At 48.7% G+C, this 25,730-nt stretch overlaps 1 protein-coding gene across 7 annotated transcripts in view; it reads right to left on the reverse strand.

The window, feature by feature from the left end:
* The window catches only part of JAM3 (junctional adhesion molecule 3), a 176,975-nt gene extending 153,230 nt beyond the window's left edge, over nucleotides 1-23,745 (reverse strand). Inside the window, exons 1-4 of one of the 7 annotated variants that reach the window (XM_078058744.1) lie at nucleotides 23,417-23,745; nucleotides 13,243-13,381; nucleotides 12,624-12,911; nucleotides 11,367-11,530 (exon numbers count right to left, since the gene is read on the reverse strand). Coding sequence is in view for 1 of the 7 variants with exons in the window: in XM_078058746.1 (XP_077914872.1) it covers nucleotides 11,367-11,382 (16 nt within the window). In the remaining 6 variants the exon portion in view is untranslated. Of the gene's footprint in view, nucleotides 1-11,366; nucleotides 11,531-12,623; nucleotides 12,912-13,242; nucleotides 13,382-15,813; nucleotides 15,955-19,977; nucleotides 20,014-23,416 lie in introns of those variants that run through there. The other 6 variants (XM_078058742.1, XM_078058741.1, XM_078058746.1 and 3 more) reach the window with 6 other exon arrangements.
* Nucleotides 23,746-25,730: the final 1,985 nt, after the last annotated feature.

Consider the following 25,730-nt stretch of genomic DNA (forward strand, 5'->3'; position numbering starts at 1 on the left):
AATGCAGGGCCCTAACCCCAAACCCAAGATCAAGAGTTGCAAGCTCCCCCAACCAAGCCAGCCAGGTGCCCTAATTTACAGCTATTATTTACCCACCTTAATTTCTGATTCAGCAGCAGACTGTAGCCATGCTGCAAGGACATCAGGATAGCAAATGTCTGGCAATGAGGGGCCATTTTTTGCAGAAGCAGAATGGACTTCATTCACATGTGGCACAATCTTTTTCCCCCGTTCTCTTTTGCAACATTTTATTGGGAGAGATTTATATGTTCTGACCCTGTCTTGGATTAAAGGATGACAGGATAATGACAGGAGCCCTGGGACCCTGAGGTGGCTCAGATGGAAACTGCAAGAACCATAAGCCTGTTCATCTGTGCCTCGGTTTCCCCTTTACAGATTCTGTGACTGATGCCTTTGCATGAAAGGCAGCTGAGGCATTTCCCTAATACTCAGGCTTTGTCCTTTTAGTGTGAGCCTCAGTTTTGATGACAGCAATTTCAGAAGGTGAGAGAATAGCAGTAAGACCATTTACTTATTACCCATTTTTGATTGGGGTCCCAGAAGACATAATACAACATTTTAAGATAATAATTAGAATTATAAGTGATAACATTATAGCAGAACATATCAGATTTCTAGGAGTTTTACATAATTTATAGAACACGTATATACCTATACAAATACAATATAAAGAAGGCTTAGTATTACTTCTGATGGGACAAAGCTTCCCATGTAATTTAACATATCAAGTAAACCTAATTAGTTTAAGAAACCCTTTGGAATATTCCAGGGCCCCTCTAAAAAAAAGTCCCAAAATTTCTTCTGGGTCAAAAAAAAACTTCATTTATGGGCATCTGAGTGGCTCAGTTGGTAAGTGTCTGCCTTCGGCTCAGGTCATGATCCCAGGGTCCTGGGATCGAGCCCCACGTCGGGTTCCCTGCTCCGCAGAGAGCTTGCTTCTCCCTCTCCCACTCCCCCTGCCTGTGTTCCCTCTCTTGCTGTCTCTCTCTGTCAAATAAATAAATAAAATCTTAAAAAAAAAATTCATTTAGAATTTAATTTTGAGAAGTTCATATATTATATACATATACATATATATGGAAACATTTATACAGTTTTAAAGCACTTGGTTACAGAGAATCACAGATTTTTATGAAACTTAATACATCATTATCTATTAACAAAACTTACTTCTTTTAATATTAAGATGATTCTGTTTTCTTAAGTAATGAAAAACCTATTATTTTGATAAAACACAGAATCTTTGTTTTCTAGGCAGATCACTTAAATAAGGTAAAGAAATTTTCACAATCTGTTATCAAAAAACAGACCGAAACCCCAAAGAGAAAACCAAATTCTAATTTTGCACCAGCTTACCTTTTTAAAAATTAAATTACATTTGATGTGGAGAACAAAGGCAAAAGAAAAAAAAATTAAACTTCCTTATAACTTACAGCCCGTTGACAAGTAGCAGAGACAGGCAGGGTGACCTTCCTCTAGGAACTCAACTACTTCAATGTCAATACTTAGCTAGAGGCAAAAGGCAACCTTAGCTTGACATTAGCCTGACCTCCAGGATCCTGTAAAAATCCCTTTGGAAGCTTCCTTTATCTCTACCCCAAGATACAGGTTAGCAACCATCCTCTAAGCATATGTCCCACCAATATGTATCTGAAGGGTCTCATGGCTAAGGTTTTACTAGACAGTAGTAAATGACTTTTTCCTGACAACAGCTAGCCCCTCAAGGTCCTGGAAACCTTGCTTCCAAATTCCTTAGAGGCTTGCACTATCCCTAACTCCCTCCCAACTTGAAAGTATATAATGGGCCACTCCTCATGACCCCATTGCAGTTCTTTCTACCCACGGGTCCTGTCCCCGTGCTTTAATAAAACCACCTTTTTTACACTGAAGACATCTCAAGAATTCTTCCTTGACTGTTTGCTCCTGAACCCCAATATTTCATATCACATTTTTAAATTATTTTTTTCTAATTCTAGTATAAGGAACATGCAGTGCTCTATTAGTTTCAGGTGTACAATATAATGATTCAACAATTCTATACATTACTCTGTGCTCATCATTAAGTGTACCCTGAATCCCCTTCACATACCTCCACTATGGCACCACCCTACTTTTGATATAAAACTTACTCATTCTCATCTTAGTTCAGAGTACACATACAATTCCTTTCTAAAGATTCCTTTATCACAATTTTCTACAATTTTCTTTCTTCAAAAAATGCGTCTCCATTCCTCATACCTTATTTTACCAAAACACACATTTTACTTCCCTTGCATGCAGAGAAATAATAAATTTCTAAAGAATTAATTACATATATTAATTAGAATTCTCCACCCTTAGAAACCTTAATTTCTTGTGAAACCTCAGAAGTAGACAATGCAAACTGTGTTAGCATTCTGTGGCTGGATATACTTATAAATACTTTCCATAATTTCTAAAAGCATATGTTTTCTCATAGTAAATTTCTCAGCAAGGCACAGAACATATTTACTAATAGGCCCAAATATCTTTAGTTCCTCTAGAATAGGAAGACAAAGTAAATTAACTTCTGTTCAGTAATTACTGTTTCAGTATTTTATCTTATTTGGTAATGATCTAAATGTTCAACAAATTTCCATTATGTAATATAACTTTGCAAAACTCTAAAGTTTAAAGTTACTAGAGATTTAGGAAGCTATTTTTAAGTACACATACCATAAAATATAATTGTTAGTAAAAAATTTATCTATAAACTCCTATTCCACTTACATCTAAGTCATTTGCTTCCAACAGTTACGTTTAGATTACCCATGAAAACTGCACGAGACATTAGACAAAATCAGCCATCATTCTAAGTTATTCTTTGCTGACAATTTTGCAACAGAGATAACATGAATTTAACTAGTAAACTCAAATAGAATAAAAGTTATTTATCTGTGATGTGGGAAACAAAAGCAGAAAAAAATTATTAAATCTCCTTACTACCTATAGCCCATTGGCAAGTCCTTGAAATAGGCAGAGTGACGTTCCTCTAGGGACTCAAATGCCTCAATGTTAATACTTTGCTAAGGGCAAAAGGCAATCTTAGCCCAACTCCAGGACCCTGTAAGTGTACTTTAACATATAAAAATTCCTTTGGAAACTTCCTTTATTTCTACCCCACCAAGGTATATGTTGGCAATCATCCCCCAAGCATATGGCCCACCAATACACATCTGAACAGTATCAAGACTGAGTTTCTACTAAACAGCAATAAGTGACCCTTCCCAACAGTAGCTAGCCTCCAGAAACCTTGTTTCCCAAATACCTGGGAGGCTTACACTATCCCTAACCCCCTCCCAACTTGAAAGTCTATAATGGACCATTCCTCATGACCCCAGTGCAGCTCCTTCTGCCCACGGGTCCTGTTCCCGTGCTTTAATAAAACCACCTTTTTACACCAAAGATGTCTCAAGAATTCTTTCTTGGCCATCGAGTTCGAACCCTAACTTCTTACATCTGCATTACATTCAGTGTTGAGAACTTTTTTTTTTTTTAAGATTTTATTTATTTATTTGACAGAGAGAGACACAGTGAGAGCAGAATCACAAGCAGGGGGAGAGGGAGAGGGAGAAACAGGCTTCCCGCAGAGCAGGGAGCCCGATGCGGGGCTCGATCCCAGGACCCTGGGATCATGACCTGAGCTGAAGGCAGATGCTTAATGACTGAGCCACCCAGGTGCCCCAGTGTTGAGAACTTTAAAGACATATCTGTTTTAATGAAATCAACAAACTTAAACTAGATTTTAGTTGCCAAAAATTATCTCAGATCATGTGAATTTGAAAAGCATTTGGGTTATTTTTTTAAAGATTTTATCTATCTATCTATTTATTTATTTATTTATTTAAGAGAGGCGGGGGAAGGAATAGAGGGAGAGGGACAAGCAGACTCCTGCTGAGTGTGGAGCCTGACTCAGGGCTCGATATAAGGACCCTGAGATCATAACCTGAGCCAAAATCAAGAGTTGTATGCTTAACTGACTGAGCCACCCAGGCACCCCAATATTTGGGTTATTTTATATCTTTCTGAGAGTTTTAGAATGGCCCATCCTTACAAGCTCTTGCCTTCAAACCAACTAAATAGAGTTCTTTTACAGATTAATTTTAGCAATACCATCTGGAGATAAAAAAATATCTCATATTTACTATGTGCATGTGTACACACACACACAGATACAAAGATTTTATTTATTTATTTGACAGAGAAAGCAAAAGAGCACAAGCAGGGGGAGCAGTAGAGGGAGAGGGCGAAGCAGACTCCTGAGCAGGGAGCCCAACATGGGGCTCGATCCCAGGACCCTGGGATCATGACCTGAGCCGAAGGCAGATGCTTAACCATCTGAGCCACCCAGGTGCCCCCAATACAAAGATCTTTCTAACTTTTGTTTTTACTAGTATTTGTGGAGAGGACATTTTAGGCCCAATTTCCAAATACTTCCCTCTCTCTCTTTATCCTTCTGATAAGAAACTTCTCCCTAAAGTTTGCAGTTCAAAGAATGGCTCTTTGGTCCTAGAGAAGACAGGGATAAAATTTTATATCACAAAAGCACAGATTAAATGCAGAACAATCCTGTCTCCAATGTCTTGATCTTTCCAAGCATTTTGAGAGGAATAGGTGAGGTTTAGGGGATTGGCCGAACAGGCAGGCCAGGTGAACTTTGAACCACTAGAGACACATCTTTGGCCTGGCATAGATTTATAAAACAAAAGCAACTATTTCCAATTCCCCAAGGAATTGGGTTGTAGCCTTTGTTTTAGGTACCCTTTATCTCTTTAATTTTTCATAGCCGTTTGCAATGAATCATTCAATGAGCTATGCTGGAATTTTGAAAGTTTTTGACGGCTTCTGCATACTAATTAAAATAGGCATCCCATTCTGCTTGTTTGATTTGAAAACGCTTGCTTTTAAGTGCACTTTTTAAATGATTGTATCTATTTGGAATGTTCCCCGTAATGGCCATTGGAATTCCAGGTTCTTTTTAGTAAAATTTTGCCATCTTGCTAGATCATCTTCAACTTATGGAAATACAGTTCTTATGCATAAAGTAAGTACGTGTGCCGGAAAGTGGCATGCTCAACTTTCTGGAAATAAAGAATCCCATCTCTTTTAGCTAGGCCTTTCATTGTCCTGGAGTCACACTAATAATCTGAGGAATGGGGAGCAGACTGACCCTGCAGGCCCCAAAGAATGGGGACTGCGGGCTGATGCTAAACAAATGCAGAACTGCAGCTGTTGCCAGAGATTCCTAATGTGGAATCTGGGGAGGATGCCAAACACATAGGAGTTGCAGGCTAAAGCATCAGAATTCCCATTGTGGAATCCAGGGACGGAGCTAAGGTTTGGGGTTTTCCTCCTGGAGAACTGCAGTTTGAAAGGCTAGGGACGTGGCTCCAGGCAGAATTGTCAGCCTGCTCAAATTGACCTTCCCTTTAAAGGAAAGCCAATTAGATTGGGAGTTCAGTGCAAAGAAAACAGAGCTTAGAACTGACAGAAACTTACCCATGGCCCTTAGAAATGGTGAGAAAGACTGTGAACTCAAAAGGGTTTCTGGGCTCCCTGCCTGTTTATCTGGTTGTTTCTGAATACCATCAGAAGTTTGCTTCAGATCCCACCACCACCACCAAATTTGTTTAAAAAATCATCTAAGTTTGGGGTGCCTGGGTGGCTCAGTCGTTAAGCATCTGCCTTTGGTTCAGGTCATGATCCCAGGGTCCTGGGATCGAGTCCCGCATCGGGCTCCCTGCTCTGTGGGAAGCCTGCTTCTCCCTCTCCCACTCCCCCTGCTGTGTTCCCTCTCTTGCTGTCTCTCTCTCTGTCAAATAAATAAGTAAAATCTTTAAAAAAGAATCAACTAAGTTTGAAGATCTCATTGGCTTTATTAAGCAATTTATGAATTGAGCAGCATCCCACCTAGCCAATGGAGAGATGGTCTGAGGAGTTGTACAAAATGGAAGGTTTTTATGGAAAGGAGGGTAGGGCAAAGAAGTTACCAGTAAAAGGAAAGAATGGATTGTTTCAGGCCAGGACATCGTTTTTTGTGAAGAAGGGTTTTTATCACGCAGATAACTTCACTAGTGCTGATCAGGAAATTTCAGATGGACTGTTAAGGTCACATTCTTGGGAGAGGTGGAAACTAAGTCTTGGATTGCTGCTGTGGGGGGCATATGACTCCATTTTGGGGCTTGTTCTTTCTTTTTTAACAATCTGTACCATTTCTCAGTTCCTTACTTCCACCTCTCTGGTTTTCTCCTTTCTTCCTCCCCACCTTGCTCTCTCTTTTTTTACACACACACCCTCAGACACACAGATCCACACACTTAATTTCTCTGTCTTACATCAACAAACACCCTGACCCTTGGTTGACCTGTGAAGGGCGAGTTCAAAGGTCTGAGGCTAACTTTCCTGGCCCCTACTGAGACTGGGTGCAGCTACCTCACACTTTGCTGACCTCGCAAAAAAGCACCAAATCAAAAGTTCCCTCTCCTTTCGTAATTTTCGTCCTCATAGCTGGGGAGATGTTGCAGTCAGATTCTGATAAGCTCTCCTCTGTTTCTCCAGAGATGAGCTTAGAACCAGTATGTGTAAGTTGGAAACAAACTTCCCACTGCAAGGTCAAATGATGTTGGCCCTCACCCTGCAAGGGTATTGTTATTCTGGTCTCTGCATTACACTGTGTCTACCACCTTGGTGTGTGTGTGTGTGTGTGTGTGCACACGCACACACGCGCGCTTTTGCCTTTCTGTGTGGAGAAATATGTACGTAAATTTCCGTGCGGGGTCCTCGTGTGAGCAGACCTGGAGAGAGGGTGGTATGTGTGGGATGCATGGAAGATGGATATGTGTGCAACTGTGCGTGCAGAGATGTTTTTCTCAGCAGTACTTTGTAGAAGGCTATTGAGGGATGTCTGGAAAAGGACGTTTGTAGAAATGCATATTTAACGACAGATATGAACTGAGCTAAGAGAAATATTTGATTTGTATGGTTTATGTGTAGGGTGAGTTTTGGATGGATAACAGAAAGGAAACTCTCCTGTACTTCTTAGAAGCATCCAGACCCTCTCTTAGGATAGGCCCTTAAAATGTCCAATTCTGGGGCAGCAGCAAATGTCCAGGGTATAGCTTCCCTCCCGGAATTGGCTTTATTTCCAAGAAGTTTGTTAGACTAAGAAGAAAGCATGTCTGACCCTGCCAACCAATCTCTCAAACCTCAAGGACATGGACATGCACCCCCACCCCCATACAGATTTCCTCCTGATGAGAGGAAGAGCCCCCACCACTGTTCCCCCTCCCTTAGAGCACGATCCAAATCCGATGGCTCTCAGGTGCCTCCTGTCCGGCTCTTGGTCACAGATGGCTTGTAAAAGGAGAAGAGGAGAGCAAAGAGCAAACACTGTGTCTGTGAGTCTTCCCCCGCATTCCTGGATCCCGCTGCCAGCCCTGATTTGCGGTCCTTCTAGGAGAGAGCTATCCTCTCTGAACCCCCACCGGATGAGGCAGGAACGCAGATCTGCTTCCAGCCTGGGCAAACCCTTCCGTCAGCCTCATGGCACCACCCTGTGGCTGGTTCTTACTATTACAATCTCTTACCCCCAACAAGCCCGCCCTTTAATGCCAATTTCCAGCTTCAGACGCTTAGTTGTTTGGTGTTCTGTGCTTGACTGTTCAAAGGGAATTCTAGGTACAGTGTCCCAGTATTTTGAGAGCTTGCAGTCATAAACACCCATGTGGACTCCAGCATAGAATTAGGCCTGTACCTAAAAAAATAAAGGCTTAACCCTAAAGACCACAGGTCAGTATAGAGGCGGTGGGGGGAGCAAGAGGAAAGGACACTAGCTATAGGAATTCCAGATATTTCAAACAGGGCTGGGCAAGGGCCAAAGTGAGAACCTAACCCAGTCTGTTAGGGTGATTCTTCTACCTTCTTTAAGAAAATCTACATATTCATCTAAAAAACGCAGAGGAAGGAGTAGAGCAGCCTGGATTTCTAGCCTGGGGTCTGCTTGCTTTGCAGTGAGAGTCCCTCCAGCAAGGGGATAGGGGAGTCAGCCACAGTGCTCCTCCATCAGAGAGGGGGCTGGATCATGGCAAGGGGAGAAACCTGCATGCTTAGGACCTGTAGACGGAGCCTTGAAGTTGAATCCAGAAGACCTGCTTTCTACGAACTGTGACCTTGATTAAATTGCCTAGCCTCTCTGGGCTTTGCTTTAAATTTAAGAATTGTCCCTTATTATAAGATCTTGACCTATGTTTAAGCTGCATCTACCATTGCTTCATCTTACAAGCTTTGGTCAAACTGGTATATTCTCATTCACCCAAACAGACATCACTGGGTCTTAAGCTTTGCTGATACCATTAGTTTTGCCTGGAATGCCTTCCCCACCCTATCTGTGCTTCTAAATTCTATCCATTCCCAAGATAAGTCCAATTTTTTCTACTTCTTCCACGGAGCTTTTCTGATTTCCCAACAGGATATTTCCTGTCACTCTTTCTTAAATTCTCCCTAGGGCTCCATGGGTCCTTCTCTTGGGTGCTTCATAGTATATACTGGTAATTTGTAGCTTAATTTATATCCCCCATCCATTGGTGGATACTACAATTCATTCATCTTCATGTAGCATGCTTAACACTGTGCTTTGACCATATTATGTGTTGAATAGACCCCTTACTGAATGAAATGGGATTTCCTTCTTTTTTGTATCTTGACCTAGGTATGATTCCTTCCAGTAAGCATCCATGAACACCCCACCCCCCACTCCATTGGATGCCCTGCCCACCTGGGAACAGGTGTCTTTCCTGTCGTGGTACCTGTCACACTGTAGCAACTTCCCTTTCACCTGCCTCTCTCACCCTCTAGATGATAAGCTCCTTGAGGAGAGACTGCCTCTATCAGGTCCCCATTGCCTGCACTGTAGATGCGAATAATAGAAACTCAATAACTTTTGATGAATGGATAGATAGGTGAATGTGTGAGTAGATGCATGGAAATAGGGAAGGAGAGAAGGGGTTAAGCATGACCTTTAGGTTTCCTTTAAGCTCTAATATTTTATGATTTCAGCGCTTTGAGCTCTTTTTTGAGGGCAGGTAGTCCAAGCTATTTGAGAAACAATGCAGTGACCGTAGTAGGGTCAGTCAGTGGTGATTTTCCTTTGAATGGACTTTGTTTCTGTGGGAGAGTTGGCTTCCTCATTCTGTGAAGAATGTTATGTTCCCTGGGCTCAGCCTGGCCCAGAACTTGGCAAGATCTCTGGGGTGTTCATTTTTGTCACCCAGCCCGGGTAGGAGGGTGGACGGGTAGGAGGGGAACCATTTTGGGAAAAAGTGTTGGGGAGTGTTTGTGTGTGTGATGAGTCAGGGCCATGGAGCTAGGAGCCCTAATCTCTGCTCTGCTCTCTGTGGGGGTAGTTCTCACCAGTTGCAGGGGGGTGGAGGACCACCAACTGTCTTTGGCAAGTTTTCTTAGTCATAGTTTATACCAAGTCAGCTGGAGTTTTATGTAACTGGGTATGATGGGGTCAGAATGGTTGCTACTCTTCCCACTGTGGCACTCACCTATTCCAGCCCTTCCTACCCACCAGCCAGGTGATGTGCCCTTCCTGTAGGAAGTAGCCCTTTGAGGCCTGAAGACCATGACATCTATTCTCACTGGAAAAAGGTTTGGGTCATCTTCATGAATTCCATGAAAATGCCTCAATGCCTTCTGGGGGGCTGTCCCATTCTGTCCTGTAAGCCCCACAGCAGATACGGGCGGTGAGAATGAAGCACCCCAGGACTCCAGTGTGTGCATGAGCCGAGCAGCAGGTGATGGGCAGGCATTGGCTTCTGTTCTGGGCTGTGACCCCTCTCCATGCTGCTGGCACAGCATCTCTACCTCTGCTCCTTTATGGCCTCACTCTCCAGACAGAGAGAGACCCGGCATTGCATGTCCTGCCCCTGACACTGGAGCCAACGTGAGTTCTGCTGGGGACAGCTCCAGAGAAGGCCTGCAACGACTGGGTGTGTGTACCCATGTAATGGAGAGAGTTACACAAGAAGAGCAGGAAGCCAGAGAGAGGAGAGGTTGGCTGCTGGGGATTTTCCTGACCGAGGACACCGGGCCATTGGGTGCACTGGGAAGAAAGAGCAAAGCTCAGGGGGCTGGGGAGAGCTCTAGGGCCTTCCACTGGGCTTCTTCAAGGTAAAAGCCCAGGTTTGCTCTTCTTTGCCACTTACTGGCTGGAAGGAAAGTGTTCTTTCTGTGCCTCAGGCCCAAGGAGCTTGGACTGTAAGTTTTAGAAGAGGTAAGATGGGAATTATTTTTGCTGGGGCTGGGGTGCTAAGGAATAGCCTCACTTGGACGGGGGGGTTAGACCCTGCTAATCCCCAGAACAAGAAAGAATAGAGGCATTTGAGAAAAGTTGGAAAATGAGATGAGTTTCCTGACCGTGGGGATGGCCACTGTGGTCCAGTGGTCTGGAAAGGAGGAAAGTTCTAGAAAGAGAGTTACAAAATCAGGTCTTTAGCCAATGAGCATATTCTGGACAACAAGAGTGAGAGTTTAGCAGGTGGTTTGTGGGAGCCTCCAGTCCATTGTTATGGCTCTGTCTCTTCCTCAGTGCAGTGGGGGCCAGAGGCCTCCCTGAAGCCAGATGGAGAAGCTAGAAGGAAGGGCCTCCAGGGGGTTCTGAGAGTGAGTTTAATCAGCTGAGACAGAGAGCCAGGGTTGGGGTGCAGAGAGGGAGATTGTGAGAAAGGCTGGGGGATTCCCAGGCTGGTTTCTTATTGTTCCGCCCGATTTCTGAGTCATGTCTGCACGGTCCAGGGCTGTTGGGTGGCTGGGGACAAGCGGTATTAGTGGTGAAGAAAGAATGAGAAGACATGAGTCTCTCCCTCCGCTCAGGGGCTTAGAGGCAGGGAGATGCATAGCAGTATCTCCCTGGGTCCCACTGAACTAAGAGCTGGGGAGAGGCTGGGCTTGCCCTTGAACCCAGAAAGGAAGGAAGGGACAAGAGAGGGATAGGAAAAGAGGGAGAAGGGACAGAAGTTCCCCTGCACACCACCAGGTGCCAGGGAGGGACAGTGCTGAGGTGGCCAGAGGCTGCAGCCCTGGGCCAAGGCAGCGCTAAGCTAAGAACTCTGAAATGAGATCTTCATTCAAGGCTGCCACCTTCTGCTTCTGAGCTTGTGGTATGAGCAGGGTTGGATCTATTTCTACCTTCACATGCTGAGCCCCAAATCCCTGGAATATCATGCCCTGCTGCCTTATCTGCAGTGCTGGGACATCATCCAGTAGACTATTTAGGGCTTGGGGAAAGTGTCCAGGAGCCTGGATCCATGGTGCTTTGTGCTTACTGTGATCTGTGTCCATGCTGCCACGTTCTTGGCTTGGGTTTGTTCATGTGATTGATGTCCTAGGTCTTCCTTCTTCAAGATGCAGCTGTTCCTGCCCTCTCTCTGGACCTCAGAGATTCAGCTGTGAGGTTTCAACTGCACTGTTGGGTTGCCTCACTGCCCCACTTTTAAGAGGAGGGGAGAAACCAGAACTGAGAGGTTACACCTGCAAACTTCAGAACCACATTACCTGGGCTGAAAACCTGACTCTACCTCCAACTAGCTGTGTGACCCTGAGCAAGTCACTTTATGTCTCTAATTGTGTTTCCATTTCTAGAAAAGAAGGCTAATAATAGGACTTACCTTGTGGGCGTGTTGTGATGATTGAATGAAATATTTTGTGGAAAGTCATCTTTGTTCTGTGGCTTCCCACATAGTAAGCTCTCAATAAATGTTAGTTCTTGTTTTTCGGTATGACCAAGCCTTGCATATCTAATCTTATCTGCCCAAACAAAGACAGTGCCTTCCAGTGATGCTGGCCTCCTCCTTCCTGTACCAAGAACAGCCCATGCTCAGCCCCATTTTCATGCATCTAAATGTCCTCCCACGTCCTGTACAGCTACGCACACTCCCCCACTTCAAGGCCTCGCTAAAGTGCCGCCTCCTTCCCAAAGCCTTCTCTGATGAGTCTAACCCACACAGAGCTCTTCCTCCCATGACTTATTGTGCTTCCAGCCAGTACCTTGAAATGTACCATTTAAATCACAGAATTAGAGAATTTGAGAGCTGGAAGAGTCCTTACAAGTGATCCCGGTCAGTTGCTCTTACTCAGGAGTAGTTAATAAGCAGCCATCATTCTGTTAGCACTCACCCCAGACAGCACTAATTAACCACAGCACTTCCAAGCCTGAATGCTCCCTCAGAGTCCTTCTCAACACAGTGCTTCGGGCAATCAGGACTAACCCATCAGAGGTGCTACCGCCATCCCTAAGCCAGACAACAAGAAGTAATCTATATGGATCAGGTAGCTGGAGCTTTTTGAGGTGTAAGGGACCTACTTCAGATCCCAAGGCACTGGGACATAACTCTGGTCTAGTCCTTATCCAGTGCTCCTTATGTTCTACCAAGCCCTTTTAATTGTCCTTTGGTCGTTCTCTGCCTCTTTGTCTTGCCCTCCCAATTAGATTTGTAATATTTGTGAAGGTAGGAATGACATCTTAAATGGCTCTACTGTCTTTCTCAGCCCTGAGCACAAGTCAGGACACGTCACATGCTCACCTGCTGATGTATTGACTGCTTGGGGTTTCTCCCCAATTCCTTTCACTTGTCTTCAGGGCTCATTCGAGGGGACACAGGGACTTGGGGTGGTAAGGAGACTCAGTCTCTGAGCTGAGTCCCTTCCCTGTGCCCACAGCAGGCCGCAGGAGCTGCAGGGTCTTGAAAGATGGACAGGTGCTGGACATCAGGAGCCCAGAGTGGTCATCTTCGTTCTGTGGTTTGTCTGCTTAGGGCCATGGGGAGTCCTTCCTTCTTTGAGGGTCTCCATCTCCATCCATTCAAAGGGGACTGTAAGGAAAAGGAAGGAGAAATGGCACAGCAGGATGCCCACCTCTCCTGGGCCCTGAGAGGTGTAGTGAGTGGCCTCTTGAAGAGCGGTCCTTGGCACATGGGGGTGGGGAGGGAGGAGTGGGAACAGATGGCACGGAGGGCACATGGCTGACATCCAGATTGTTGGAGGTGTTTTCATTCTGGAGGGCCAAACAGCCTCCTCCTCAGAGGCTGTAGTGAAAGGCGGCATCACCATTGGCTCCCACAAGCTTCAGAGCACCCCACGCCCCACGACCAGACCCATGCCTGTTCCTCCCTCCCCACCCCAGCCACCTCTCCTAATCCTCACCTTCCTCCCATGCCCCTCGAGTTTGTGCCCTGGTGCTCCCTTGCCGGTCGCGCTGCTGCTCAAGTCCCTTCTGCAGACCCATAGGGTCCTGACTGACCTCTTCAGTGTGTCACACTTTGATGGGATTTTCCTCCTGGAACTTAGATTTCATTACATCATCTCTGCTTAGAAAGCAATATCACCTCATTGTCTTCAGGAGAGAGGCAAACTCCTTAGTCTCTGCACTATTTACGTTTGGGATTGCATACTGTGTTGTTGTGGGGCCTTCTCGGGTGGGCGCTGAAGGATGCTTAGCGGCATCCCGGGCTCTCTCAACTGCATGCCAGTGTCACCCCACCCTGCCTCCCAGGTTTCACAACAAAGATGTCTCCAGATATTGATCAATGTTCTCTGGGGGGCAAATTGCCCCCGTTGAGAACCACTGTTTCAGCCACAAAAGAGGCTAACAACTTAGTACAAAACTACTTAGTTCTGTGCTAACAGCTTCCCTTGGATTCTCTCATTTAAGTTTAGAACATTGCTGGAAGATAGGCCCTGTTAGTATGCCCATGGTATGGGTGCCTAGAAGGCGCCCATTTGGAAGACATCCAGATCTTTCAAGAACGGCAAAGACTTTTTCCTTCTAGTGGGGTAAGGAGAGAGAGAGAGAATTCAAAATCTCTTCTTGAGGCCAGGGCCACAGACTAGTAAAGGCAGGATTTGATCCCAGGCTACCTGCTGGCAGGATCTGATTTCTCCTTCATGTGCCCTGTCCAGCCTGCTGTTCTGCTGCTCACCACGCCCTTCCCTAGTCACCGTCTGCACTCTGCCTCCCCTACATAAACTCCTCTTCATCCTGGTGAAGTCTACTCACCACTCAAGGCAGAGGCAAAAGTCCTGCCCTCTTCTCTGGGAAGGCCCCCAGGTCCCAGCAGGAGGAAGTAATGACTCCCTGCAGTTCATGCAGACACAGCCTTGGTGGCACAATCTGTCAGGCTAATTGTACAGGTGTCTGTCTTCCCTGCCAGACCGTGAATGATCTGGGGGCTCTGGTTTGTCCTCCTTTGCGATGATGACCTGCATGAGCACACGCACCCTAAATGCTTGTGGAATGGGATGAAGTGGGTGGGCGGATAGATAGCCAGTTCCTCCGAGAGCTGATACCCAGTGCTCACTGGACACCAGGAGCTACGGTGCCTTTGGGCAGACAAACTAGCCAAAGTGCTCCTCCTCTCGGTTGGTGTGGTCCTTCAGAAGAGTACATGGCTCAAGGAGCCACAAATGGCTGGATTTTGGCTCCCTTGGCTGGGGGCCTTTCAGCCATGCATACACCGCAGACTTAAGGAAGTGGTGGACCTCAGGCTGTCTATCATGATGGAATCCTCCCATTAGCTCTCATGGGGTCCAGTAGGAGTGAGCGTGCACATGTGTGCCCATGGTGACTGGTGCCGATGTGCAAGCCCATGTGGGAAGGTTGGCAGTGGGGGCCCATACGTGTGTGGAGTGACACCGAGAGCATCTGCCACAGGCTGTGTGGGTTGCTGTCAACACGTGAATTCCTGTACTGTCACACTAGCATGTGTGCACGTACATGGTCATCTCACCATAGACTCAACATCAAGGGACCTGAGGGCATTCTAGAACCCTCGAGAATGCAGTCTGCTCTCTGCCCTGCCCCCTTTATGGAGTGGAGGGAGAGAAGGACACGTTGGAATGCTTTCCCTGGGAGCCGCAGTGACCTCTCTTTGCAGGCAGGGTTTCTGAGGCAGGGCACTCAGAGAGTTCCCGCTCATCTTCCTCTTTATGGGCTGGAAGAGTGAGCTCACACGAGGAGGAATATATCTCTCAGCCCTGCCCTGCCAGCCCAGGCACAAGCTGGCCCCAGATGGCTGGACCACTGCTGGATTGGGAAGCAGTGTCTCAGGGCCAAAGGTGGTAGGTAAGCCTCAGGATGGGCTGGAATGAGTCATAACAGAAGCCCAGTTAGCAGCTCATTTCTTACTCCCTGTTGACAGAGCAGAGAAAGGCCTTCCTGATAAGATGTCAACATTTTAGAGGTGAGGGTGGCTGGGCAAAGAGAGAAAATGCAGGGGTCAGGGCCAGTCCCCAAGACAGGGGCCCAGGATTGTGCCCATGGCCACAGGTTCAGGTTGGCAGTGTGGAAACGTCCAGGGACCTTTGTGGCTTCACGCACACTTGCTTATATGCCTGTACATGGACATACCAGAATAAGATGTTCCGTGTCACAGTGTGTCCCCACTGTGCACCTGCAGATCCCACCTAGGCATTCATGTCTGCACTTCCAGAGGGGGTGGTTCCCACCTCTTGGCTCAAGCTGAAATTCACATAGGCACACACAGCATTCACAGCCCCCAAATTCCTCCACATTTGAAAAAGACAAGGGGGAGAAAAGGGCCAAGAGACAAGAGGAGATAAAAATAGCTGAAAATAAGCTCTTCAGATCAGAAAGCTCCCTTTTTTAGTGAGTCACCAGTCTTCCAGACTGAGTGCACACACACACACACACACACACACACATACACACCCCACAAAACATAAACACCCAATCACACTACCAAGTCATGCACATACCTTCATGCAGATGTCCTCGGTCTCATACACTCTCCTGCTCTGTCCTCAAAGGTCAAATATCCCCCAAACAGGTGATTCTGTGGGCCTCTGGGGAATGCTCTCATTTGGAGCTTGGAAGGCATGATCCACTCCCCCAGTCCCCTGCAAACACGTATTCACAGCCACCTCCTCTCCTAGCTTCTTCTGACTTAGTATTTCCTGGTCCCCGCCTATAATGGGGCTCCTGCAGGACGAGGTGGTCTTGCTGTCCTACTAAGGTTTACACTGCTTTCTTCAGGAGGCCCTGATGCTGGAGGGCCAGACAGCTCTCTGCACAGGATCTCCCGAGCTGGCCCCCATGCTGGGGAGAGAGGAGACAGCTCCGGATGCCATGCAAGATTCATGAATGTGTTTTGTTAATTGTGTTAGTGTCTGCGGGAGCATGATGTGTGCTTGGGCCTTAAACAGGCAAGTCCAACAGAGGAACTGGAGAGGAGACAGGACTGAAGCAGTGTTTACAGCATCCAGCGATCCTGGGGCCACCGTGGTCCCCTCCTTCCTCACCCTCTTGCTGACACCAGGGCTTTCTCTCCGGTGCCCCTGCCGGCATGTATGTTCCGCAGGCCTAGCCCTTCCCCTCTTAGCCTCCTCTAGTCTAGAGAGGGTGGCCAGCCAGTCTTGAGAACCCACTTTTTGCTCACTTTCTTTCTCTCCCCCCTCTCCCACCTCTTCTTTCTCCCTCCTTTCCTCTTTTCCTTTTTCTTTCTTTTCCCCTTTACCTCCTTCCCTCCATCCTCTGTCCACCCTGTCTGTAAAGCCCAAATCTGCTCGATTCTAAGCATTTACATCACACAGGCTCAAAAGGTCCCTAGCTGTCCCCCACCTGCCTGTGCCCAGAAGCATGATCCACTGACTGAGTCTCTGGGGCCCCTACTCCCCAGGATTTAGCTGGGCACCATGTCCCTGAGCCTTTTCAGAAAATGGGGGAAGTGGCAGCATGCGAGGTGAATGGGACAGCTAGAGAGGATTTACCTAAAAATTCAAAGCCAATATGACCAAGTGGCTGCTGGGCGGTGGACCCAGGAATGCCATGTGTCTGTGATTATATATAATGAACTCTTTAGAAGGTGGATATTAGGCAACCATGCCCATCTCACTTGGGTTGCCCTCCTCTGGGACAACTCTGGGACTTCGTTTCCTCTTCCTCAGCCTTTTGTGTCCTGAGTGGGCTGGGTCCTCGGCCTTGGCTGTGGCTGGGGGTGTGGGGGGCTGCCTGAGGTGGAATCCTGCCCCCACTTTCTGACTCTGAGTTTGGGGAGTTCATGTCTCTGGGCCTTCATTTCTTTGATTATCAAAGGGAACAATACTAACAATACCTACATCATAGGGTCCTTTATGTCAATGGTGCTTAAAACAGTGGAAACAGGCATGTGGTATGGTCTTCCTAAATGTTAGGTATTAGTACATGACCCCGGTTAGCTGGCTTAGCCTTTCTGTGCCTCATTGTCCCCTCAAAAACACAGGGATGAGAAAGCCTGTCCCTTCTCTAGGGGACTTTCTGGGGCACCAGAGAAGACCAGAGTCAAGAGGCAGGTCCTGAGGTGGTACCCTCCCTCCTCCTGTCTCCCCGTTGTGGGGGCACTTGTGTCCCACCCCACATTCTGGCCCCGCCTGCCTGTGAACCCTCAGCGCAGCTCTGGCCCAGCCCTGAGCGGGCACGGGCTGAGAGGAGGCTATTTTTAGGACGAGACAGAGGCAACAGCTGTATGAGCACCTCTCAGAGCACGTCTCTCCAAAGGAGGGTCCAGCCTACGGGGGTGAGCCTGAGGAAGGGGGGGACAGCTGGCCCAGTGGGGCCCTGAGAACCCCATCCTCTCCTCCCTCCTCAGAAAGCCACCCTCTCCAGGGTGAGCTCTCTCCCCTTCCCTCCCCCCAACTTCTTAATCCCCAGTGGGCTTAGCAGCTGAGCTGTAGAAGCTGCAAAGTGGGACAGGGAATGACGATCAAACAGAAGATCAAGAGGCTGAGGAATTGGAGCCTGTGTCCTGAGGCCAGGGTCTACCCTGATCCTTGCCAGATTTAGAATTCTTCTCCTTTTTACAAGGGAGAACTCAGACTCCTGAGGTCCAGGGTCTAGACAAGCCCCTGCTTGCTGGAGCTCTCCCCTTCTGACTGGAGGAGTAAGCTTCCCGGAAGGGTCTGGGGCAGTTGTGGAATGCAACACAAACTGCATCAGGAGATCTAAATTTGGGCTTTGGGTCGACTGCCTCGACTTCCCCAAGGTGATCAGCCTTTAACAGTGGATGAAAAAGGTCCAGAAACTTAACATTGAATTATAAAATAATTTTTGCACTTCTTACCTCAGGCTTCCCTGTTATAATTCTTATCATCATTGGAGACAAAGCAGCATTGGATATGGGAAGAGAAGTACTGTACAGATTAATAAATTAATCAAATTTGTATTTGCTCCAGGCCCTGACCCAGGCTGATATCTCAGATAGGTGAACAAATAGATAATAACCTTACCCTTGAGGAACTTATATTCTAGAGCTTAGAAGCTCTTTTGTACTGCAAAATATATAGTCATATATCTAGGGAAGCATAGTCCAACCCTTTTATGTCTGTGAATGCTGCTAAGGCACCTAGCAACTGATTGCTAAGATCTGATTTCTCTGGAGCCTGGATTCCTGATGCTTTAAGACTATGATTCTCCACTTTTCCATATCATGCATCTCTTTATAAATTGATTAAAGCTGTGAACTTCTCTCCAGAAAAATATCTAGAGCACAGACACTCAAAAATCTGCCTACAATTTGAAGGGCTCATGAGCCCAGGAAGCCGGTGCACTGACCTTGGGCTTAGAGTCCCTGTCTGAAGAGTGGCAGGCTGCTGTGCGGCCTGCACTGGGGGTATACCACTGCATTTCGCAGCGGAGCTGTGTAGCTGAATTGTAATCACAGTGTTCTACCAGTGTGGATGAGGGGAAGCTGGCTGCTTAGCTCAGACTGTCTAACTTTCTGAAAAATTTCTAAATTCCACCGAACTATAGAAATATCCATTTGCAAAAATCCTAAATGATAATCTTGGTGTGGCTGCCAATGAGCTCGGTGACCTTGGCCAAGTCTCTTCTTTCCTTTGGGTATCTTTTGTCTTGTTTGTGAAGTGACAAAGGGCTGGGACACTAAAGCAGAGCTGAGGTACCTTCCAGCTCTGATGTGCCCTGAATCTTTGTCATGGTGCCACACAGGTGTGTCCTTTACTGAGGGGAAAAGGGAGGAAGAATCTCCAGGTGTGGCAGCCCTCAAAGGGGCTGGACCTGAGCCCTGGCGAGGAAAACTCCAGCTGCTGGTCTAAGCTGTGCTCTTGGTCATCCCCGGAGCTCAGGACCTCCTCCTCCTGCATCACTGCTTCTCCCTGCAGCTGACTGCTGGGACCAGGGCTGCAGTAGCAGCTCCTGGGATTTAGAATTTATTCCCCCCCCCCCATTCATGGTGAATGAAGCTGAGGTTGCCTGCTCTGGCAGAGGTTACAGCCTTATAAATCACAGTTCTGTGGGGGACGGCTCAGCACAGCCCAAACACCCCGCGATGGAGGGGAAGTGGGCTTCTCTGTGGTACCACCGGGGGCTTCCTGGGTAGCTGCCCCCACCATGTGATCTCGCAAGGGCTCTCAGCTCCTTTGAACTCTTTACAGATATCAGAGGAGGCCCCACACAGAGGAGGCCCCTCCCCTCCCATTCTCTGGTTGGGGCACCTGCTGGGGGGGCTGGGTAGAGACGGTAGAGGATAGCATGTCTGCTCTAGGATGTGATGGGCTGCCGGTCTTTGCTGCCCCCTGGGCGTGGAAGTGGGCAGTTCCTAGTGTCACCCGTGGCCTTTAAGCTTCTGGCCCAGCCATGGCTTCCACACAAATCGGGGGGCTCTGGGTCTGACTCTGAGACTGGATACTTCAGGCACCAAGTGATAACATCTGCTGACTCCAAGTCCCTCCTTTGAAATCCATGCCACCTTTTCCTTCTTCTCTCCCAGGGCCTCCTCAGCACCTTCAGGCCAGAATTTAAATGTTATAAGCTATAACTGATCTGCTCAGGCCCTCTGTGGGACTGAGAGGGGAGAGCAGGGGGGCCTGAGGTGGGGTGAGGCAGCACAAGCTTCATGGGGCAGCCGGGGGCTCAGGAATGCTCACCTTTTTGTCTCGGGCAGGAAGACCCTCTAAGAATGCCTTGGAAAGGAGAACAGAGAAGCCCTTGACTCAGCTCCAGGAAATGCTCCTCTCCAGTTGGTGCTAGTTTTCTTCACACACTTACTCACCCATGCCTATACACCGGGACACATTTGCACACCCAGGACACCAGGCTTGTGCTCACAGACACATTGTGAACCTGTCTGTATAATGTTTTTCTTAGCAGAAAAATACATGCAGACCCTGCTCACATCTCCACATAAACACATCCTTCTCTTTTTTCTTCCTGTACATGCATTTGCCATCAGTATATATGCTAATGTATAAAACTATGAATTATCTCAATCTCATGCATATACCCTTTCTTAACTCAGCCTTTGAAACAAGCAGGGTGTGCACACACCTGGAGACTGGGCTGTGTGTCCACATGCACACACATCGTGCTCCTCTGTCAGAGGCCCACATGCCAGGTGACAATTTGCTCCAACGCACAATTACTCCACTCTCCTTCCTTCACCCCTTTGTTGAGCAGCTATCCCGTAGGTGGAAACTTCTTCCCCTAGTCGTGTCTCTTCCTATGTGAAGCAGTGTCACGGCGGGGGAGGGGGGGGTGTTATGAGAGTAGGAGTCTAGGAGCCTGGGTTCTTAATAAGTTATTTTGCTCATTTATTTTTATATAACCTCACACACCTATGTGAGGCCTTCAGTAGATAGATACTCAAATCCAGCCTCAGTTTCCTCATCTATAAAATGGATTAAAATACCATCTGCTTTATTTCCATGATGGTGATGTTATGGGCATCAAACCTGATACATAAGAAAGCAGTCTGAAAGTGTAATGTGCATGATACTGTGGGCTATTAGGGCAATTCGTTTCACGAGTGAGTCCAAGAACTGGCAAAGGGAAGGGCAGCATTTTCCTGGTGTGAGCTGGTCCTAGTGCTGGTCTTGCCAAAGGCTCCTAGTCCAGGGCTCAAGGAATCAAAGTAGAAATTTTACTCCTGGTCCTGCCTTTCTTCCTTCTTCACCCCCATTCTCACTTTTGTCTGTCCTAGACACATCATGGTCACAGAGCCAAGGATCCCTGGCACTGAGCCAAGCATCTGCCCTGGGCACGAGGGCACACGTGGGCCTGGCTCCCAAGCTTACACCTGGGAAAGCTTCTCTCCACTCCTGGGCCCTGGGGCCATGCCAACCATCTGTGTCCAGCCCCCGTGGTGCGGTGAACTTCACAGACCAGGCCGGGGCTGATTCTTTTATCTGTGCTTCCCAGCTAGGTATGTGGCGACCCCCAAATAACTCCTTGACATCTAAGATGGGCACAGGAAGGCCAATTTTTGCCTAGCCCAGAGTGAGTCCTCAATGCTCCAAGCCACAGAGCCTGGCACGGGCTAGGGCAGCCCCGGAAGAGGGGAGGCAGGACATTGAGGCCAATACCAGCTTTGCAAAGAGGCCAGCAGCTGTTACAGAGCTGGCTTATGTCCAGTAGGAGCATGTGAGAGGTGAAGGGACCATTCTGCCGGACGACTGTCTAGATTTGGGGCTTAGAATAGTCTCAGATTCCGCTCGCAGCTTTTATTTCTTTAGCTCAGCACTAACAAACTTGGGGTAGTACTTATCTCCTTCAGTTACTCCTCCCTGGAGCAGTATCCAGAGAAGAAATTCCAGTGGAGACCTGGTACTTTGCAGAGCACATGAGCATTTCTGGACATGCTTGGGGGGAGAAGGGGGTGGAGGCTGGGGTACTCGGAAACTGGGCTCCTATCAGCGGGCTAAGGGGCCTTGGAAGCTCCGAGCTCCCATAAGTGAACATGGGAATGAACATGGATGTGGTGGAAGTGGGCCTCAGGTAAGTCTTTCCCTTGCGCAGGCCCCGCTTTCTGCAAGGGGTGACTCTGCATGACCCTCCCCTCCCCTCTCCTGCTCTGCAGCAGTACCAGGTTTCCAGACGCCGGCCCGGAAGCTCGGCCGGGAGAGGGCTGGGCCGACAGGGACCCGAAGCAGAGCCGGTCTGGGGGCGGAGCCTATAAACCCTGCAAAGCTCCCGCCTGGCTCCACCCCTTCCCTGCCTGGAGCTCAAAGGGATGACATCACCGAGACTGAGGGCTCCAGCCTAGATGGGCTTGGAGAGCGGGGAAGCCGGCACCTGCAGGGCTGAAGGACTTCCCGGCTTTGCCAGGCTGTGGTTCTCTGCAGTGTCCTGAATCTCACTCAGCTTTAGGGGTCTCTGCTTTGGGGTTTTGGAATTGGCACCTGGCTATTCAGACTTCCTTGTCTGGGACTCTGGTTCTTGCACCGGAGACCAATCCCTCGGGCAGCCCGCCCAAGCTCCCCTGCCCCCACCCTGCCAAATGCGCCTTTTCCTTGCCAGCACAGCTGCGCTCCATTATTCTGAGGCTCCACAGAGAAAGATTAGATCGCTAGTTCTGACCAGGCAATAGTCAGCCCACAGCAAACCCTATGTCCCCATCCCTGTGGGTCTGTGTCCCCTCCCCCACCCAAAACCCTACTGGGTGCTTGTGTCGCCTGCTTGCAGAGCATATGCTTGGCTGGTTGCTTGGTGTCTGCTGTTTATCCGTCTCTTCCTACTTAACTTCTGTTTCTGCTTGGCCCATCTGGCTCCCGTGGTACCTGTCTTTCACTTGAGTGACTTGTGCCTCCACGCCAACGCTGTGCTCCACACCCAGCTCCCCTCCCTCTACCACTTCCCTCCCAGGGCACAGCTCTTGTTCACTCTGGGGCCACTGGCAGGAGCCCTTGACCTGGGGTATAGAAGTGCGGGACTCCGGGCTGTGGGAGCGACCCAGGCACAGCTGGGGAGCCTGCCGTCGGGGTCACTGCCGTGTTCTGGGGACACCACTGGAAAGGGGCGTTGAGGCGGGTGCTGGAGGACAGCATGGGAGTGGCCTTTGGACTGGGAAGATGGCTAGGTCCCGGTGAAAACCTCTCTCTCCCCGGCTCCTTCTGAGCTTCCTTCCTACCAGACAGCATTCTTGGGGTGGGGGTGGGGTCTCCCAAGTCAGCGCCTTGTAGATACTGTTCTCTGTCAGCAGCCCCCGATGGAAAGTGACCTGTGAGCATTGGTGGGAGGGAATGAGGCCAGGGAAGCCCCAAGGTTCTTCTGACCCAGACCCCCAGGGTTCTTCAGGCTCCTTCCTGCAGAGAAGGGGCTGAGGCAGTCTGGTGGCTTGGGCAAAAGAAAAACATGGTGGCAGCAGGAAGCTGTAGGATGATCACAGTGGGTACCCAGAGGAGAAGGAATGGCCCTGCCCCCACTGCTTGGCCAGGAGTACCCTGCTGGGGATCAGTCCCACCCCAGCACATCGCAGACTCTTGGCACTAAGCTCCATGCTGCCAGAGCCGCTGCTCTACCTCCCCGCCCCTTCCACCAGCTTGCACATCCATGCACAGACTAGCACACGGTGCTGTGGCTCACACTTACCCCTCTAATGCAGCCCGCTTCCTCCCCAGCGTGATGTGGCCGCTTATGGCTTCCTGGGACTCACAAGGGGATGGTGGAGCCTGGAGGAGGACGGAGGAGAGGCATTGGAGCCCCACAGTGGCAGGGCTGTTATTCATCTGCCTCTCTGGACCGGCGTTGCTCCTCCGGGCTAAGGCTGGCTGCCGAGGAGGCTGCCCTGGGCCTGGAGTCAACAAGGATCCACGTGCTTGGGGACCATCGGTTGCTGCTCCCTGAAAGCATCTGCTTCCCACGGAAACCCACAGGGCTTGGCTGCCAGGCCTCGCTGCGTGCCCACTCCTCTGGCTCTGTTCTCTGTCTCTGTTGTTCCATCTGCCTGCGCCACCAGCTCCTGGCTCCACTCTCTTGGCCTCTTTATTTCTCTCCCAGAACCTTCCTCCTGCTCCTCTTTTCTCCCTAGCCTTTCCCCCAGTCTCTATCCAACCACATTGGTGACACAGTCCCTGAGGTCTTCTTTCCCCTTTGTCTTTATCCACCATTCCTCTCGCTTCTCTGCTATTTTCCCCTTATTCATATCCTCTCTCTCTCTCTCTCTCTCTCTCTCTCTCATGCATATTCAGTGACTCCTTGAGAATCTACCTAGATGATTCTATGTGCTAAAAGATCTGCTTCAGGAATAAAACTTCTGAGGCTGTAATTCTAGGGCCCTGTCTCTGACCCCAGACTGGATTAATTGCCTGGGAAATGTTGGTAAACCCACCTGCTCTTCCCCACAAGCACAGCTCACTCGTGGCTCTTCTGATTTGGGACCAGGCAGTTGCCAGGTGTGTAGAAGCCAGGCAGACAAGCCATAGCGCCTCAGTCAGGACACATGGAGGAGGGCACAGAGCGTCTGGGGCAAGAGTCTCCCCTTCAAAGGATTTGACGAGTTCAGTCCTGGAAATAAACTTAGGATCTAAAGTGTCTGATCCTTTGGTGATTTTACAGTCCTTTTACATCCGCTCTCTTATCCCCTTACAACTCTCATGGGAGGCTCATAAACGAAGAAACTGTGGTGTTCAGACTGGAAGTCACTCCACCAGTGTGTCCCAGCACTCGAGGAGCAGAGCTAGAAGCAGAATCTCAGCTTCGGGATTTTCAGCCCCTTGACTGTGGCGGGTGAACAAACAGAAAGAACCTGAAAGAGGTGGAAAGCAGTAAAGGACCCGGCTGAGAAATTGAGCCCAGGGCCACCAGGGGCCAGGACGATAGAGAGGAGAGAGGAGGGAGAAGGGCCGGTGCTGGTGACTTGTCCTCTCCTGGTTCTCGTTAGATTTATGATGACCGCCAGGGGTGGGAGGTGGGATGGCAGCACTGTGTCCTCTTGTCCTCACATGTTAATGAGTCACTCCCCCAGTCCCCATTGTTTCTCCTTCTCCTTTCTCTGCCCATTCATCATCTGGCCTCAAGATTCCTTCCCTGCTTTATTCTTCATGCTCTGTCCCACCTTCAGGTCACCTGTCTGTCTTTCCCCTATATCTTTGGGGTCCAGTCCTTCTCTCTGCCCCATGTCTCTTCCATATTTCCCATTTCTTTACCTCTCTTTACTTCCTGAACACCTCCTCATAAGCCTGACTCCCTGGTATCTGTCTCTCACTGACAAAGTAGCCAAGTATATTCTCAAGGTGGCTGGAAAGTGGCTCAGAAATGGGGTCCATGTAGGAATGGACTGGAGCTGGCCTGTCACAGCCCTCCTCACAGCTCCTGACTCTGCTCTACACTCCTGGAGTGCTCCTCATGCAGCCATCTCCTTTATGGCCATCCTGGGGGTTATCAGCTCAGCCCCCACCCAAGGTAGACTGGTGGCAGGTTTGCTCTCCAGCCAGAGACTCACCTGGAGGCCCCATTGTGGGACCCTTTAGCAGCTGTGAAGTAGACAGACCTCCTCTTCTCCAGGGAAAGCTCCCGACACCATTTCTCCTGCCTACAGGAGCCAAAGAGAACAGTTTTGCCCTGAGACTCCTACCTTCTGTCTCCCTGGCTTGGCTTTTCTTCCATACCCAGGTACTTTCTTGTTTTCATAGGGGACTCCTGGGCCAATGACCTACTTTTTTCTTAATGTTTCTTTTTTTTATTTCTGTCCAGAAACAACAATAACAACAAAAAGCAAACAAACCAAAACTAACAAACCCTTCAAAACCCACTCTGTGTTTTAAACAGTCCCACCAAAGAAATTGCACTAGTCTGGTCCTTAGACCAGCAAGTGGGGAGTGGGCACCAGCATAGCCCTTGACTCTCACCTGTTCTCACTCCTTTGCTGAGCCCTGTCTCTTGTGTTTGAGTTCCGGGCTCTCAT

Source organism: Halichoerus grypus, chromosome 11 (assembly GCF_964656455.1).
Source record: "Halichoerus grypus chromosome 11, mHalGry1.hap1.1, whole genome shotgun sequence".
Taxonomy (NCBI): Eukaryota; Metazoa; Chordata; class Mammalia; order Carnivora; family Phocidae; genus Halichoerus; species Halichoerus grypus.